General features: G+C 38.1%; 2 protein-coding genes and 1 non-coding gene across 7 annotated transcripts in view; 1 reads left to right on the top strand and 2 right to left on the bottom strand.

Moving 5' to 3' along the window:
• The window catches only part of cers2b (ceramide synthase 2b), a 36715-nt gene extending 35448 nt beyond the window's left edge, over positions 1-1267 (bottom strand). For both annotated transcript variants that reach the window (XM_087286386.1, XM_087286385.1), the window contains exon 1: positions 934-1267. The gene's annotated coding sequence lies outside the window, so the exon portion shown is untranslated. The remainder of the gene's footprint in view (positions 1-933) is intronic.
• Positions 1268-2937: 1670 nt separating this feature from the next.
• The window catches only part of celf3b (cugbp, Elav-like family member 3b), a 29788-nt gene continuing 14041 nt past the window's right edge, over positions 2938-18684 (bottom strand). Inside the window, exons 4-15 of one of the 4 annotated variants that reach the window (XR_015510759.1) lie at positions 17613-17661; positions 9461-9589; positions 8944-9023; positions 8127-8270; positions 7740-7866; positions 6779-6925; positions 5213-5278; positions 4987-5073; positions 4673-4816; positions 4358-4496; positions 3513-3624; positions 2938-3286 (exon numbers count right to left, since the gene is read on the bottom strand). Coding sequence is in view for 2 of the 4 variants with exons in the window: in XM_087286383.1 (XP_087142509.1) it covers positions 4369-4496; positions 4673-4816; positions 4987-5073; positions 5213-5278; positions 6779-6925; positions 7740-7866; positions 8127-8270; positions 8944-9023; positions 9461-9589; positions 17613-17661 (1101 nt within the window). In the remaining 2 variants the exon portion in view is untranslated. Of the gene's footprint in view, positions 3625-4357; positions 4497-4672; positions 4817-4986; positions 5074-5212; positions 5279-6778; positions 6926-7739; positions 7867-8126; positions 8271-8943; positions 9024-9460; positions 9590-17612; positions 17662-18684 lie in introns of all 4 variants that reach the window. The other 3 variants (XR_015510760.1, XM_087286383.1, XM_087286384.1) reach the window with 3 other exon arrangements.
• Positions 10461-17300, top strand: LOC101882672 (uncharacterized). Its single transcript, XR_015510761.1, has 5 exons — positions 10461-10601; positions 11606-11713; positions 12230-12520; positions 13773-14075; positions 16063-17300. It is a non-coding gene; the product is annotated as an uncharacterized LOC101882672 (transcript).

Below are 18684 nucleotides of genomic sequence, written 5' to 3'. Positions count from 1 at the left end.
TTAATAATATGATTTTTCAGAAAAGTATCGTTATCAAAGTCTAAATAGGGAAATCATATAAGCAGTAAATGACTATCAAAGTACAGCATTGTTCACAGTCAATTTGATAGTGTTAATGCTGTTTCGAAGTCATGCTTGCATGCTAATTCCGACAGAATATTCAAAGTAACATGGTAAACAATATAGAGACTGCTAAATGAACAAATGTGCGAATATAAAACCAACTTTACCTCTATCAACTGATAGTTATAAACACAAAAGCATTGGTTTTTATTAATCAGGGTATGTTATACTATAATACACCACCGTGCAATAGTAAAAACGAAAGTATACTACAGTAATTATTACATTTTGAGCTCAGAGTTATGATGTACAGTAGCATTTATTGCTGATGTTTTGTAATTGCTATAATATATACAGTATAATACACATTACTGTTTGGTAGTATGGTAAAGAATGGTTCAAAAACACAATAGTGGTGACTATAAATTATTATAGTATTTTTTTTTTTATGTGAAACAGACACACTGTACAGACTTCTATTTCTTATAGCCTACAGCTACTTATAAATACTCCCAGCTACGTTTATAACCCTAAAGACCAAGTTCTGCACATTAACATGAACATTATCTACACATTACACAAGTATAGAGACACTTCTTTATACAAAATGATCTCCAAAACGTTCTTAAAGGGATAGTTCACCAACAAAATTAAACTTTACCCACTAATTTACTCTCCTCGTGTGACTTCATACCTTTTAAAACAATCTAGAGACTGATAAATTAATGAATGTGCGAATATAAAACCAACTTTACCTCTATTGAGTATCCTAAATGATGACAGAATGTTCATTTCTGTGTGAACTACCCCTTTAAGTAGGAACACGCATGCAGTAATGTTGTAATAAACAGAGGAAGTAGCGTTACTCACTTCAGTGTGTGGTGGAGTCGGTCAACGCGAACCGGACCGTGATGGTGATTTTGATGATTATGGTGGTAATAATGGTATCCTGAGGCTGTTCTTCGCTGTTTTAAACGCTCCGTTAGTGGATCTACGGTTCGGTCAGGCTGTGTACCACCCTCATCTCTCCCCTAAGATCGCAAAAAGTTTTCTAGGCGGTAAAATCGGTGTGACAGGGAGAGAAGCCGCTGCGGAGAGTTTGAATGGTATTTCCTGATTGTCTGAGTATTTCTTCCGCTTGGATCCGGTGATGAACGAGCGTCGGTAACTCACGTAGGATCGGCGGAGAGAGAGAGAAAGAGAGAGAGAATAACGGAACGGGCGGGGCTTAAACATCATCATGACATCACAGAGAGAGAGAGAGAGAGAGACAGAGAGAGAGACTCTTGTTCCGGACTCTAAAATAAGGCAAAGCTTGACTTACCCAGCTTACTTTCTAAAGTTTAAAGTACACCTAAAATCAAAACTAACTATATTGATTTTGTTAGCTCACACTGCTAGTTGTATGGTGAACAATTCATCTGTGCATATCATTAATTTTATAACCGGTCAATTTTATAACCGGTCATTTCTTTTCACTTTCGGTTTGAGGGCGGCGTCCTTTGCCTAGAGCTGCAGTTCAGCTTGCTCCAGCACCGGTCACATGGTCCTCCAGAATGGGTCGGTAGTCCTGGCAGTGACCCAGTGCCCATCTAGCACATATTGGGTCAAGGGAATGCCATGATATTGAGCACAAACCATCACTGACCCCCCCTCATGCTTCACTCTGGGCATCAGCAGTCTGGGTGGGACGCTTCTTTGGGGATTCTCCACACTGTAACTCTCCCGGATGTGGGAAAGACAGTGAAGGTGGACTCACCAGAGAATGTTTCACATTGTCTACAGCCCCATCCCTAAAATGCAGCCTAAAATACAGCCACATCAGTTTAGTGCCGTCCCAAACGAAACATTGTTTTTTTACTAAACAGAATATAATAACATATCCCAGACGACGTTTAACGATAGTAAAATAAATGACCAAATAGTAGTTGCCATGAGTAGAACCGCATTCACCATCCGGAGGTGGCATATTCACTATTTTGATTATTTCAATCACAGTTCTGCTTTCACCAATCAAAAACAAAGTAACCCAACATCATAGCCTAATAGCTCCGCCTTTTCATATGTAGCCCCTCCCTTTAAGTAGTAGCTCCGCCCCTCCAGCTAACTGAGCAAAGCTGTGGCAGTTAGGTGCGTGAAGTGTTCAATAACACACACTGCTTTTTAACAGTCGAATAAGTGCATCATCCGGGTATTTAAAGTGCACAATAGTATCTTCAGTCTGTATGCACTACAGTACTTATACTATTTATACTACAAAATGGCGTAGTATAGTGCAGGGGTGTGCAAACTCGGCCCTGGAGGGTTGTTATCCTGCAGATTTTAGCTCCAACCTGCCTCAACAAACCTGCAAGGATGTTCCTAGAAAGCCTAGTAAGAGCTTGATTAGCCAGCTTAGGCATGTCTGATTGGGGTTGGAACCAAACTTTGCGGGAGACTGAGTTTGGACATGCCTGGTATAGTGCATAACTATGCAAATTGGGACACACTCTATGTTTTGATCATTTTCAAGCCTCTGCGTTTCGATTTGCTCTTTCTCTGATGAAGTCAAGTTGATCCTTCACACACAATATTCTTAGCCACGCCCTTTTTACTGTTAGTTTGAGCTATGAGGGAATGATGCAAAAAAGAAAGCCCCGCCCCCTACTCAATATTCAGTTTTAGTACCACTTGCTCAAATAAAAGTGTCAGCAACTCAACCAGATTCACACAGAGCAGATTTTGTTGTTATAAACATTTTAATAATCTAAAGAACGCTTTTAAACCATGAAGAAACGTTCCCTCAACCTTCGTTTATTCTAATCTTGTCCCCAAACATTGCAGTTTATTCACATATATTTTCATACCACCTAGTCTACAAATAAATAAAGTGACTCTTTTATTAACACCTTTATTTTCTTTAAATTAGAAACAAACATTTGATCAAAAAAGACATAAATATCAACACTGAAATTCATTTTTCAATAAGTTACAAAGTTCAATAATTGCTTAATAATGCGCATCTCTTAAAACATGAAAAGCAAGAGAGCGTGCTTATTCCTCAAATATGAACAAACCGATCAATTAAAAGCAACAATATTAAAACCTGCCCCCCCCCCCCCATACAGCCCATTTACAATGAAACAGTAGAAATCCTTAGATTTTAACCCTCTCAAGGCAGGCGTTGCTGATTTGCAACAGTTAAAAGCATAGATTTTGCCTGTTTCTAAAATTTAATTTGACCCTGAAAGGGTTAATACTGCAATATCATTCGTTTTGTGAGCAAACGTTTACATTGAGCTCATTTATTGTGACCTGATAATGTCATTCATTGTAGCTGCTCTTTTTTTTTTTAGTTATTTATTATTCTTATCTGTTTATTATGAAAAATTAGACTGTTTTCGTGCTTCAGTGGTCCACATAATATAGTGTTTTTAGTTGCTAATACTATTGGCATGTGCTTTATGTACTTTTAAAATTGGTCATTTGCATACACACACACTCACACACACACACACTCTGAAGTGTGCAAGATGACAAACATCTCATGATTGAATCAGTCGCTCTTCAATAATCTTCATCCTACAAGAGAAAGAGGCAGAGACTGCATTAAAGCGCTGTTCAGTTTCAGAAACAAAACCTCTCTGCAGCTTCTCGCTGTTAGATTGATGACCTACACTCATTGGCCACTTTTTTAGGTACACCTTAGTACTGGGTTGGACCCCCTTTTCAGAACTGCTTGAATCCTTCGTGGAATAGATTCAACAAGCTACTGGAAATATTCCTCAGAGATTTTGCTCCATGTTGACATGATAGCATCACATCAGATTTGTCACCACATCCAAAAGCTGCTCTATTGGATTGAGCTCTGGTGACTGTGCAGGCCATTTGAGTACAGTGAACTCATCGTCATGTTCATCAGTCTGAGATGATTGAGCTTTATGACATGAAGATGGAGACACTGTGCTCATAAAGGGATGGACATGGTCAGCAGCAATACTCAGGTAGGCTGTGGCGTTGATGCTCAATTGGTACTAATGGACCCAAAGAAAATCTCCCCCACACCATTACACCACCACCACCAGCCTGAACCGCTGATACAAGGCAGGATGGATCCATGCTTTCATGGTGTTAAGGCCAGATTGTGAGCTGAGCATCAATGTTTCATGTTCTTTGTTTCATAAGGGATAAATAAAATGCTTTTTTTCCTGAGCTGAAAGTGTCTAATGCCTATTAAAATGTGCCATCTCTGATTTATAATTGTATTTATCCTTCATATCATGCTCTTATTATTTGCCTGTATGTTTCCTCTCACCTGTGTCAATCTCAGTAGGGCCTGTTGGCATCTTTGGGCCTCTTCAGCTGCACTTTGAGCCTCTTCATGCCGATCTGAAAGCCGTTCATGGCCTGGATGGCCGTCTGAGCACTCGCTGGATTATCAAAGCTCACAAAGCCTGACAATAAGAAGAGATGAACAGAAAAACAGCGAGAGGTCATGAAAAAAATGTACATAGGTTTAGGATGTAGTATGAGTCGGGACTAGTAAAGCATGACGCTTACAAAGGCAGGACTGTGTATTCACATGTTGTACAGCACACACACACACTGAGCCTAATATGCAAATTCTCACCGAAGCACTTGCTTTGATTGGTTGCCCGATCCACAAACACTTTAGCAGAAATGACGTTGCCGAAAGGCAGAAACATCTGGAGCATTTCTGAGTCAGTGAACTCTTGAGGTAAATGGTAAATGAAGACATTACAGCCCTCAGGACCTGCACCACACACACACACACACACACTCGATGTTAGCTTCGCGAACACATTGTGAGAAACTGCACATAATGCAATGCTTTAAGAAAGGGATTTATTATTAAATGAAGGGTAACCTAAGCGTCCTGTTTATCAAAGTAAGTGTAATTGTGGTCATTGATAGCGTGAGCACCTTCTCTCTGCAGCTGCTGTTGGCTGATCAGTGTGGGCTGCTGGAGGAACTGAGGGCTCACCAGTCCATATGCTGTCGGGTAAGCAGCTGTAAAACACAAACACACACACACACACACACACACACACACACACACACACACACACACACACACACACACTTTTACAAATGCTGACACAGAAAGATATAATCTGATCTGACACAACACACACACACACACACACACCTGTGTAATGCTGCATGCCTGCGTAGGCCTGTTGGAGCGGGTCTAACGCCGCCACTGGACTCTGGGCTGGAAAGAAGACAAACCAACTTTATTCTAGTGAACACAAACTAAAGGTCTTTGCACATTCATTTATTCATTTTCCTTCAGCTTAGTCACTTATTTATCAGGGGTCGCCACAGCAGAATGAACCGCCAACTTATCCACCATGTTTTTAGTAAATATGAAAAATATGAATATAAATAGCATATCAGAAAAAGGGAAGCAACAAATACTGGGTTGATGTTGATCCCCAAACACGGTAATATTTCCTTCAGTCTTCTTCCCTGTTCCTCACATTGAAGATGCAGGATCAGAGCGTATATTACTAAGATTAATTCAATAGGACATCACTTTTATAAATATGTCTCAGGGAAAATATTACCAGTGTGCAAAATATTTTAGCGCTTAATCAGTTAAATGCCTTTTAGACTGGAAAACGGGTCTGTAATACCAGGAAAAAAAATAAATATATGCTGTATTATTAATCTGCACTTGCCTATTTTTGATAACTGTGCTGTTAGATTATGATTTCATCATATCATTTAGATTTATTATATCATTTTTCCCCTCAGTTTTTCTTTGCCTGAAGGATAATGTTAGTTTTGTTTCATTTTCGCGGTCCAATTTCCAAAATATATCAGGTGTATAACAGGGTAGGCAATGGCCATGGCTGTGTCTGTGCATGGATTTGCAGTCTTGTGGTGACCGGTCGCTCTTACAGGTCACCTTGGAAGGATAAACTGGAACCGCGAGAACACATATGAGAAATGAGATGCTGCAAGCTTCCTGTTGATCACATGACCTTCACACGAAAAAAATTTCAACTTTAATAAAATTGTGATTTTTTTTAAGTGAAAATGTATGAATATTTAATTCAATTTAATTTAATTCAAAAAAATGCAAATAAAAACAATTTCAGCAAGGAAACAGCTTGCACCACAAGTGGGTTGTGGGGGCCCCCTAGTGGTGGTGGGGCCCTAAGCAGCCGCTTAGTTCGCTCATAGGGAGGGCCGGCTATGCACCACAGAATCAGAAGGTCCATAATTGACCATATTTGGATTGTGTCACGAATATTAATGAGCTCTACTCTGACGTGTCGCTATTACACACACATACATACACAGAGCATGATGTATGCTGAACATGGACAAATATACACCCAATCAGAGTTATGTTAACCTATTGTGCTCAGCAGATCTGCTGTGGATAAAGGATGAATCATAATTAAACTAGACAAAAGAGAGATGTCTTGTGTTGTATTGTGAAGCTACAGTCAAAGTAAACAGCCAGGAATTAATAACAGCCCCTGCATGAACAGATGACATTTGAGCTACACATGTTTGCTCAAACATACACATCAAATTTCACAATGAACGCCCTTAATTAACAAAAGAAAGAGTAAATAAACAGCAGGCGGAGGTTAAACCGCCTTGATAACCACCGCATTTTACACTTTTTGAATTCCTGTTCTTGCAGAACTCACTGCTCTGGTGTTTGGGGATTGTGTGTGTTAGATTTGTAATTCACCTTGATATGGATGAAGGCCATTGGTGTAGATTTCTGACGCTGGCTGTCCATTGGTTGTTGGTGGTAAGTGACTGTAGCCGTTCACTGCGATTGGTTGAGGCAGAGCTGACACGGGCGTGGCTGCAAGAGTGGGTGGAGTGTTTGCACCTGTAGCCAATCATAGAGCAGCGCAGAGGTTTGACTGACAGGTAGAAAGTAATGTTATAAACTGAGCTCAAGAAAAGAAGAGGACCACCCCAACCCTCAACCCAATGAGAAATATTTATTTTATTTAATAAATTACATATTAAATTGTATTTTATAAACGTCTACCCCTACCCAAAATCTGCCCATCACTTAAAAACAGTAATTATAACGTGAATTAATTATATTATTTAATAAATTACCCAATAAATTGTATTTATGAATGTCTAACCCAACCCCAACCCTCACAGTAAAGCCGTGTCACAAAAATGATGCTATATTGATGTGAATATCCCCAGCTGTATCCCCTCTAGACTTTACCAGCAGGGGGCGCCTATAGAAATAGATTTTTTTAAACATCTACCCCTGCCCGAAAACTACCCAGCACTCAAAAACAGTAATTATAACGAGATCCATTTATATTATTAATTAAAATACCCTTTTAATTGTATTTTATTAATGTCTACCCCTATCCGAAAACTACCTATCACTTAAAAACAGTAATTATAACAATAATTGTTTATATTATTTATTAAATTACCCTATAAATTGTATTTTAATAATGTCAATCACTACCCTAACCCCATAGTATTGGAAAAGATATGAATTATTGTTGTACAGTGTCCAAAAATTACACACAATTTAATTTTGAAACAGCATTTAAGACTTTTGAAACAGCATTTAGGGCCTTATATTTCTCTAAATTGATTCCTTAGCTTGTAATGTTTGTAAGAGTGATATGTTTAGGAGTTTGTGAGTGTGCTGATGGAGTGTGTACCGGATGGAGGTGTGATGGGTGTAGCAATGATGCCGCTGGCGTTGAGTGCTGCCATCTGCTGGATCTGCATTGATGCTGCGGGAGACAGATACTGAGCCTGGGCTACCAGAGCCTGCTGCTGGACCAGCTGACACACACACACACATCAAACACACACACACACATCACAGTGAGTTAATGATGGACAAGAGAAACCAGAGAGAGCCAAATTGAGCAGCTCTTCTACTTCAAATGCTTATTAATAAATATATTTAATTAGTTAGAGACTCTTGCATTACAAAAGTCTTGTGTTTACATCTTAGTTTTTATTTTATGATTACTTGACATTTAGCTTTTAAGTACTGGCCTTGATCCTTACTGTGTGTTTGTGTGTGTCTGTGTACTCACCGCTTGTGTGTAGGCATTATAAGCATTGAAGTTGAGCGTCACTGGAGTGTAGACGCCGAGCTGTGATGTGACCTGTTGCATGCGCCGCACACCGCGCTCCTTCTCTGTGTCTGCAAACTTCACCACCAGACTGGAGGAGGCGCCCTGATCACACACACACACACACATGTGCACACGCACACACACAGATCAGCTGATGGACATAGTAGTACAGTGTAGTAAAGTATAGTATAGTATAGTATAGTATTTTATGGCATAGTGTAGTATAGTAGATGGTATGCTATAGTATAGTATTGTATTGTATGGTATGATATGGTCATATGGTATAGTATAGTATGGTCGTATGGTATAGTATAGTATAGTATAGTATGGTATAGTATTGTATTGTATGGTCGTATGTTATAGTATAGTATAGTATAGTATAGTATAGTATAATATGGTCGTATGGTATAGTATTGTATGGTATAGTATAGTATAGTATTGTATGGTATATTATAGTATAGTATAGAATAGTATAAAATAGTATAGTATTGTATAGTATTGTATGGTATAGTATTGTATAGTATGGTATGGTATAGTATGGTATAGTACAGTATAGTATAGTATGGTATGGTATTGTATGGTCGTATAGTATAGTATTGTATGGTATATTATATTATAGTATAGTATAGTATAGTATAGTATAGTATTGTATGGTATGGTATAGTATGGTATAGTATAGTATAGTATAATATAGTATAGTATTGTACTGTATGGTATAGTATAGTATAGTATAGTATAGTATAGTATAGTATAGTAGGTGAATATAGGGTCTCACAGGTAGAGTCCGGCTCCCGTGCAGACTGTTGATGGCAGATTGAGCTTCTGAGTGACTCTGAAACTTCACAAACGCACAGCCTGAGAAAACACACACACACACACACATCATCAGCTTGAGTTTGATAAATTATATTTATATCTATATCTATATATATATATTTATATATCGACAATGATAAGCTGACACACAGGTGTTTGTAGCTCCGCCCTCTTCTGAAAAGAGCACAAGCTCATTTGAATTTAAAGCGACAACTAAGATCAAAGCCTAAAAGGGTCAGTTTCAGAGAGGTAGTGAACACTATCTGTGTGCTATTTTGAGATCAAACTTCACACACACTCTGGAAATGCATTTTACAGCTTATAAAAAGTGGCAAAAGAGATTCTTCAACATCTCGGATGACATTGGGGAGGGCAAATGCAAAGAGCTCTTCATTATGGAAAGGAACTGCAATGACTGAATGCATGTGCATGTGTGTGTGTGTGTGTGTGTGTGTGTGTGTGCGTGTGGTACAGACCTTTGCTGGTGCCGTCAGGTCCTCTAAGCACCGTACACTCATCAATACCGCCGAACGGCTCGAAAATCTTCCTCACGTCTTCATCCGACTGCTGCTTTCCCAACATGCCCACAAACAGCTTTCTGTCCTCTGCAAATAAACACAGGAGAGCGGAGAAATGACCATCAGTTACTCAGCGTCATCTATCTGAATTATTCAGCAGCAGCACATCAACACACTGCAAAGTCTGCCTTTCTTAGAGTTAGTGTCTTGTTTCTAGTCTAATTATCTACAAATCCTTAAATCAAGAAGCATTTTGTAGACAAGCAGAACTTATTGTCTTGTTCTCCGAAGTAATGAGTCAAAATTAAGAGTTTTTACCTTAAGAAATGCAAAATAATCTACCAATGGTGAAGGTGAAATAATATTATTAGATTGTTTTTCTGCATGTTGGCAGATTAATTTGCCAAGCTTTATAAATGCATAATTGATGACTTTAAGTAAAGTGACCGACTAATTATAATACTAATAATACTACTTCTAACCAGTACTGGGAAACACCCTTACACACTCACTCATACACTACGGCCAATTTAGTTGATCAGTTCCCCTATAGCGCATGTGTTTGGACTGTGGGGAGCACCCGGAGAAAACTCATGCCAACATGGGGAGAACATGCAAACTCCACACAGAAACACCAACTGACCCAGCCGAGGCTCAAACCGGCGACCTTCTTGCTGTGAGGCCACAGTGCTAACCACTGAGCCACTGTATCTTATTATTAGTAATGAAGTGACTTGGGAAGTAGCCAGGTTTTCCTTCAAGCAGTATCAGAATACAGTCTCAGAAGCAGTGTTGATTTGTAACTGAGAAAGTTTTTCTAACATTGCACTGCAGTAGGGTCTAAAGGAGGAAGAACAGAATTATAGGAGATAATCTAATAGCTCCATTTGGTAAACAGGCACTGGTTTTCCCACTATCAGTGATTTTCAGTGACATCACTAATCTTTTTTTTTACGTCATTTCCTGTCAGAAAAATCAGGAAGTAGAGCCGCATTAAACTGCCCTGCTCTCTAAATACAGCGTGAAGCTCTGCATGTTTTACATTTTTTGGCATTATCCCTATCTCAAGATCTGCAGGCGACTGAGCGAAACATAAGAGGTATGTTAACGGGAGAGTACTGTATGTTAAAGCACCTAGCTAATAAAATAAACACTCGCTTTAAGGGATTGCGGATGATTAGCATTGCATCATTTCTGATACTGAACCTGTCAGTAGTTCTTAATGTAAACAGAAGTATTGGTCTTAACCAATGTAATCACACGTGTAATATCTTCCTCTGTAGGTTTATTTGTTGAAGCTAAGCTTATGTGTTTGAGTTTAATAATGCATGCTAATGTATCATCATGCTAATAGTATACATTAATGTATACAGTATAATTAACATTAGTTGTTACTAGTGTTAGACTAAACAAACATGATCACATGTGCAACACTTCACTTTATGTTCATCGTTTATTCAAGCTAAGCTAATGTGTTTACGTTTAACAATGCATGCTAATTTACTGTCATGCTAATAGTTTGTTTATATAATATTTCCTGTAATGCTGGTGGTGGTGTTTATTTTGAATGAGCTCTTTTTTTAGCCTTCAGTCAGCTTCTGTTTAGTTTTCCCTGCTGAAAAATCCAGCTTAAACCAGCCTAGGCTGGTTGGCTGGTTTTAGGTGGTGAACCAGGCTGGTTTTAGAGGGGTTTTGGCCACTTCCAGGATGGTTTCCAGCCATTTCCAGCCTGGTCTTAGCTGGTCAGGCTGGGAGATGACCAGCTAAAACTAGCTTGACCAGCCTAGCCAAGCTGGGAGCCCAGCCAAAACCAGCTATTTCCAGCTTAAACCAGGCTGGACAAGCTGGTTTTAGCTGGATTTGGCTGGTCATTTTCCAGCCTGACCAGCTAAGACCAGGCTGGAATTGGCTGGAAACCAGCCTGGAAAAAGCCAAAACCCCTCTAAAACCACCCTGGTCAACCAGCTGAAACCAGCCAACCAGTCTAGGCTGGATTAAGCTGGATTTTTCAGCAGGGTTGGTTGAGTTCTTGAGAGATGTCTGCTCTTTATCCTGTGATGATAACACACAGTTAATTTAAGGTGTCTTTATGTCATGTATTAGAGCGTGCTGCGGCTCGTCCTGACGGCTCGTCCCGTCTTTAGAAGAGCTTCATCATGGATGCCATCAAACATGTGGCTGCCCTATTACTTGCACTCCTGTCCACTGCAGGTAGGACAATTCTTACTGTATATAAGATTATTATGTGGTGTCAAGGTGGCTCAATGGTTTGCATTGTGGCCTCACAACAAGAAGGTCACTGGTTCGAGTCCTGGCTGGGTCAGTCTGCATTTCTGTGTGGAGTTTGCATGTTTTCCCCGTGTTGGGGTGTGTTTCCTTCGGGTGATCCGGTTTTCCCTCACAGTCCAAACACATGCGCCATAGGGGAATTGATGAACTGGCCGTAGTGTATGAGTGTGTGTGTGTGAATAAGTGTGTATGGGTGTTTCCCAGTACTGGGTTGCGGCTGGAAAGGCATCTACTGTGTAAAACATATGCTGGATAACTTAGCGGTTCATTCCACTGCGGTGACCCCTCATAAATAAAGGACTAAGCTGAAGAATGTAAAATAAATGTTTGGATTTTACAGTAAAGGACTGTATTTCATGCATTTATACACCAATACATCATATGGATTGTTGTTTACAGTATGCATCGGTCAATCGCGCTTCTCGTCTGTCTGTTCAGTTCCAGGGGTCAGCCAGGGTCGTCGCTCAGACTTTGTCTTGCTGAAGGACTCATATATTTTCCCCTATAACGCCAGCATCTGCGATCACGCCAGGTGGAGTAAGAGTTTCCCTACAGATGCATCGATCGGCAGATACAGAAACCAGCTCTGCTCAATTGAATATAATTTTGGAGCAGATTTCAGCTGTGTTGGAAACTAGCTGCTCCTCAAAGAGGCAAAAAGCACTGATCGGGGCACCTATGTGTTTATCTGTAATGAGGCAGAAAGTCAACTTAAACTCAATGTCTTGTGTAAGTATACAGCATGTTATTGATACACTACCAGTCAAAGCTCATGGTGGGAATAATTCAGATTCTCACTTGTGGATTAAATCATTAAAAACATTTTAATATCCCTGAAAAAGAACATAATTCCTTTTAAAGGTGAATCTTGTCAAACTATATAAACAAATAAATAAATAAAAAATAATTGAAATAAAATTTTAAATAACGGTTAAAAATAAATTACAGAATTAAACATTTACAAACTACAAACCACAAAAATGCAATGTTTTCAACACTAAAAAATTATCTAAAAATGTTTCATAATAATCAAATCAGCATATTTAAAAAGAAGATTTTTTTTCTCAATTTATTTTAGATTTATTGGGCTAATAACTTTTTTGCTAACACCTTATAATAACTGCACACTATAAATCATTTATTAAGCAATAGCAAATGGTGAATTCATTATCGGTTAAGCATTAACTTTACATTAATAAGCCTTAGTAAGCAGTTTATAACTGCAGATACAAATGCTGCATTATTGACTTATAACCACATGTATAATGTGCTTAATAATTGTACTTTCATACTTTGTTACTGATGAATTTTTCATGACTAAATTACAGTAAGTAATTACAAGCCTTTTGTACTAAAGAGGAGTTTAGATCCAGATTAAGGAACGGCATCATACCGTCCAGTAACATTTGTTTTAAAGACCAAATGCAGCCATACGTTCCTCTGGCTACATAATTCAAGCTCCCCAGAAATGTAAATAGGGGTATGTTTTCAGAATGAGTATATGTGGCAGAATTGGGACATGGAGCGAATCAGGGTTTAAGTTCGGTGAAAGATGGCTCCAGAAACCTTAATAATAATAATAATATATATATATATATCTGGACAGAAATGAAAAAAAAAGAAAATATTTTGGATAGCCATTGCATATTGGTTTAATGATGTAAAATCTAAACAGCCTTGTGTATTTATGAATCCTGTAATAGTTGATAAAATATTTTAAATAGTGCTTTGACCATCACTAAATATTTTCATTGTAATCATACAACTTGATATAAAACTAAATCCAAGTGTGAATTTGGGGTTATAGCATGCTGCTACTAGTTTGCTTTTGACAACACTATCAGTTGGGTTTAGGGAAGGTGGTGTGTGGGTCAGTCCATATCAAGCTAATATATTAAATAAATAAACCCAGGTAAACATGAGACTTAAAAAAAAAACATTTAAAAAATGTGTCAATATTTGTGTAAATTTTCCCCTACAGATGCTCTGAAGGTGGACAAAGTGGAGACAGAAGACGTCACTTTAGACTGTACTGCGCTCAGTGACAAAGACGTGACGTGGCTCTTCAATAACGGGACAGCTCTCCATTATGAAAAGGGTGGAGTAATAACCCCTGGGAAAGGCTTCGAGGGCAGAGTTTCAGTGGAGAAGGATTGCTTCAGGACCGGCAATTTCTCCCTGACAATCACTGACCTCCACAGCACAGATGAGGGGGTTTACCGCTGTTTTGTAGACCAGGACACCACTGAAGGATACCCGCACACGTACAAGCTGCATGTCAACAGTACGTCCAGTCCAGTCTCATTTTCAGCTTATTGGCGTTATATTAATGAACTATAATTTAAAGGCAATTGACTAGTTAGCTTTAATTTAGATTTGAGTTTAAATGCTTTCTTACACTATATTGTGTGCTTTGTCTTTTTTAAATGCCTTTATAAAGTAGTTATTTGAATGTGTGTGTGTGTGTGTGTGTGTGTGTGTGTGTGTGTGTGTGTATATATATATATATATGAAGTCAGAATTATTAGCCCCCCTTTATATTTCTTTCCCCAATTTTGTTTAATGAGAGAAGTTTTGTCAGCACATGTCTAATCATAATAGTGTTAATAACTCATCTCTAATATCTGATTTATTTTCTCTTTGTCATGATGACAGTAAATAATATTAGACTAGATATTCTTCAAGACACTTCTATACAACTTAAAGTGACATGTAAAGGCTTCACTAGGGTAATTAGGGTAAAGTTAGGGTAATTAGGCAAGTTATTGTATAACAGTGATTTGTTCTGGAGACAATCCAACACTAATATTGCTTAAAGGGGCTAATACTATTGACCTTACAATGGGTTTTTAAACAATTAAAAGTTGCTTTTATTCTAGTTGAAATAAAACAAATAAGACTTTCTCCAGAAGAATAAATATTAGAGGAAATACTGTGAGAAATTCCTGAATCTGTTCAACATCATTTGGGAAATATTGGATATATATATATATATATATATATATATATATATATATATATATATATATATATATATATATATATATACATATATACATATATATATATATATATATATATATATATATATATATATATATATATATAATTTTTTCTGACAGTATTTTAGCTTAGCTGGAATAAAAAATAAATAAATAAAAAATAAATAAATAAATAAATAAATAAATAAATAGTTTTAAGAGCAATATTAATATCCAACCACGTGCAGAGACTTTGTCGCAAACTGAAAAGTGGGGGGTGAGGGGAATGGGGTGTCGCGGGGGCACTTCAGATGATTTTGGAAGAGCACTTTCTATCCAAGACTGAAAATGTTAAAAATGCAGTGCACAGGTTGAGCCCTATGCGTGCACGTGCCTGTTAATTGTTTGTTGTGCGATTGTGCGATTATTTAAAATTTAATCGCAATCGCAATTTGAAAAGGCCACAATATATATATATATATATATATATATATATATATATATATATATATATATATATATATATATATATATTTATATAATAAATATGTATATATATAATTTAATTTCCCAGAGCATGTGTGAGTGAGCACACTTTTGTTCTGCTCAATCAGAATTGTGCAACCGAACTACACCCACAATACAAAAAAGAAAACAAACAGTAAAGTGCTGACAAGTGGGATGATGGCATCTGCTGCTGCTGCTGCTGCAGAAGCCTCAATAGACAAATTAATGTAAAAAAAAATTGCATTTATAATATGGGAATATTTTGGTTTCAAAGTCACGGAGACTGAACAAAAACAGATCACTTTTAAGAGCTGTCACAGATTTGCTGCCACGGCTGAAGCTTGAATGAAATTAAAATCAGCTTGAAGTCTGAATTGAAATCGCATTATCTGTCAAAACCATCTCAATTAGATATTTTCCCCAAAATGCACAGCCCTACCCCTCAATATATATTTATTTTCGATTGGCTGCAAAACAAAGCACTGTTGTCCAATCACTTGCCTAACACAATCAGCCTACACTGTAAAACATGACTCAAGCTGACCTGATTAACTTATTAAAATACGTTAAAGCAACATAATAAAGATGTATTGCCCTGACGTTTTGTCATTAATTTATTTTACAGAGTGTGTGTGAACAAAAATAAAATAAACAATAAAATTATACAAGTAGTTCTCAAGGATCGTTTTTCTTCTACTTTTTTTTTTTAATCTGTAGAGTTTTAAATCTGCATCATTTTTGTTGTTCTGCGTCTTATTTTAACTGTTGTTTTGATTCCTTCAGAGAAACAGGACCAGACAGACTCCACCGGGACTGAAGCATCTGATTATAAGACCATCATCATCATCATCATTTTGGCTCTTATCGTGGTCATCTTGATCATCGGCATTTCAGTTTTGGGGATTCTCTATCACAAAGCATGCAGTCAGATTCAGAAGAGTGTACCAGATAATACACAAACTTCTGAAACTGAACACATGCCTCTATATGACAACACAACACCAGCCAATAACATTGCTCCATTAATAGAGCTTTCTGTTCAGGAGAGCAACACAATGAAACCTGACAGCAGCGTTAAGACATTTTACACTGCAGGATGAACCCTGTAAAATGTCTGCCCTTCAAAATCCAGCATTACACCCTATGATTAGCTTCCTGAAAAAGTGAATTTTATTATTATGCTAATTTTTATAAGAATTTATTTGTTATTTTTATGAGAAATGGGACCTTGTTTACATCCCCATGACAGTAAATCTACATTACCACAGCCAGCATTCAGCTACAAATATAGCTCACATGAGCATTCAATAGAGAAGGGGTGGGGGAACAATACAGCATACAGCGCAGTAATAATTTAATTCACTAGATGGCGGTACAGTTTAGAGGTTCAAGCAAATAGTTCAACCTAAAATAAAAATTACCCAATAATAATAACATTTGTGGGTTAAGTATTCAATTAAAGATAAAAGGGATACACCTGCAGCTATTGGGCATGATGCACACATCAATACAGCACAAGATTGAGCCATTGCACAACAATAACTACTGTTTTTGCATTACTGTAGGAGTAGGTTTAGGGTTGGGGTTGGTAAAGCACAATGAATCTTATTCATTTATTATTTTCCTTCAGCTTAGTCTATTTATCAGTGGTCACCACAGCGGAATGAACTGCCAACTATTCCAGCACATGTTTTACACAGCAGATGGCCCCACAGTGAACAAAGTCCTGCCCTCTTCTAATAGCCAATCACGATTCTTTATAGCCACACGTTCATTTGGGGAAGCAAAACTACATCTTCCTGTTAAAACTCTGGACCAGTATTGTATTTCTTTCACCAGTGAAAGCTCTTAAAGGTGTCAGCCTTCTGTTCTATTATTATTTGCCAATGTGTTATTGTGTATATATTTGCATTAATGTGCATCAAATTCAACGTACGAATGTGCTTTAATTTACGCAGAAAGCTTTGCGTGCAATTTTCTGATGCAATATTACTTGTGTGAAAGTAAACTCTAAAAACGTGTGACAGATAATGACTCATCATCATTTCTCTCTGTGTATTTCTCTCCGTGTACTCACCGGCCACTTTATTAGGTACACCTGTCCAACTGCTCGTTAACGCAAATGTCTAATCAGCCAATCACATGGCAGTAGCTCACTGCATTTAGGCATGTAGACATGGTCAAGACGAGCATCAGAATGGGGAAGAAAGGGGATTTAAGTGACTTTGAACGTGGCATGGTTGCTGCTGCCAGACGGGCTGCTCTGAGTATTTCAGTACATATAATTTTGGACATATATAATATAAGGTAATATGAGATAACAGGTGATTTACCTCCTCTCCCTTCACTGTCTGCAGGCTTCACCTGGATGGGTCGGTTCATCTGAAACACAATAATCAAAGCTTTGTTCATAAACGTGTTTAGATTATTTAAATTATGCAGAACCTCTCAGATTCATCAATGAAATAAAACTGAACACAGGACAGCAACAGTTTTACAGCGGTGTTTCTGTATAGTCACAAATCTCAGCGGTTTTCCTACAATAAAATGAAAACACTTTCACAAAGACACAGAGATCTGTCGCCATCTGCTGGTTATCATGTAGAAACAGCAGCTGTCTCTATGGGGACTTCGATGTATTGATATTCATTCCCTTATCCATTTTCCTTCGGCTTAGTCCACAGGTGTCAAACTCAGTTCCAAAAGGGCCGCAGCTCTGCACAGTTTAGTTCCAACCCTAATTAAACACACCTGATCAAACTAATTGAGTCCTTCAGGCTTGTTTGAAACCTACAGGTGAGTGTGTTGGAGCAGGGTTGGAACTAAACTGTGCAGGGCTTCGGCCCTCCAGGAATTGAGTTTGACACCCCTGGCTTAGTCCCTTTAGTCGCCACAGCGGAATGAACCGCCAACTATTCAAGCATATGTTTTACACAGCGGATGCCCTTCCAGCTGCAACCCAGTACAAGGAAACACCCATACACACTCATTCACAAACACACACACACACACACACAGTTGATCAGTTCCCCAATAGCGCATGTGTTTGGACTGTGGGGGAAACCGGAGCACCCTGAGGAAACCCACACCAACACGGGGAGAACATGCAAACTCCACACAGAAACACCAACTGACCCAGCGGGACTTGAACCAGTGACCTTCTTGTCATGAGGCCACAGTGATAACCACTGAGCCACTGTGCCGCTCTGTAATGAATTTTCTACTGTAAAAACTGTATATTTCCCCCCCCCCCCCAACTCCTAAACTATAGAAAACAATCATTTACATTTTTTAAATATTTAATTTTATGTGTGATTTAAGAGTCTATTTAATAATAGCCACTAATAAATCCCCACAAAGAAAAAAATAATTGTATTGTTATATTTGAGGAAACTAAAAGGTAAC

This window comes from Danio rerio, chromosome 16 (assembly GCF_052040795.2).
Source record: "Danio rerio strain M-AB ecotype USA chromosome 16, GRCz13ab, whole genome shotgun sequence".
NCBI classification, from domain to species: Eukaryota; Metazoa; Chordata; class Actinopteri; order Cypriniformes; family Danionidae; genus Danio; species Danio rerio.
This window is presented reverse-complemented; position numbering and strand designations above follow the sequence as displayed.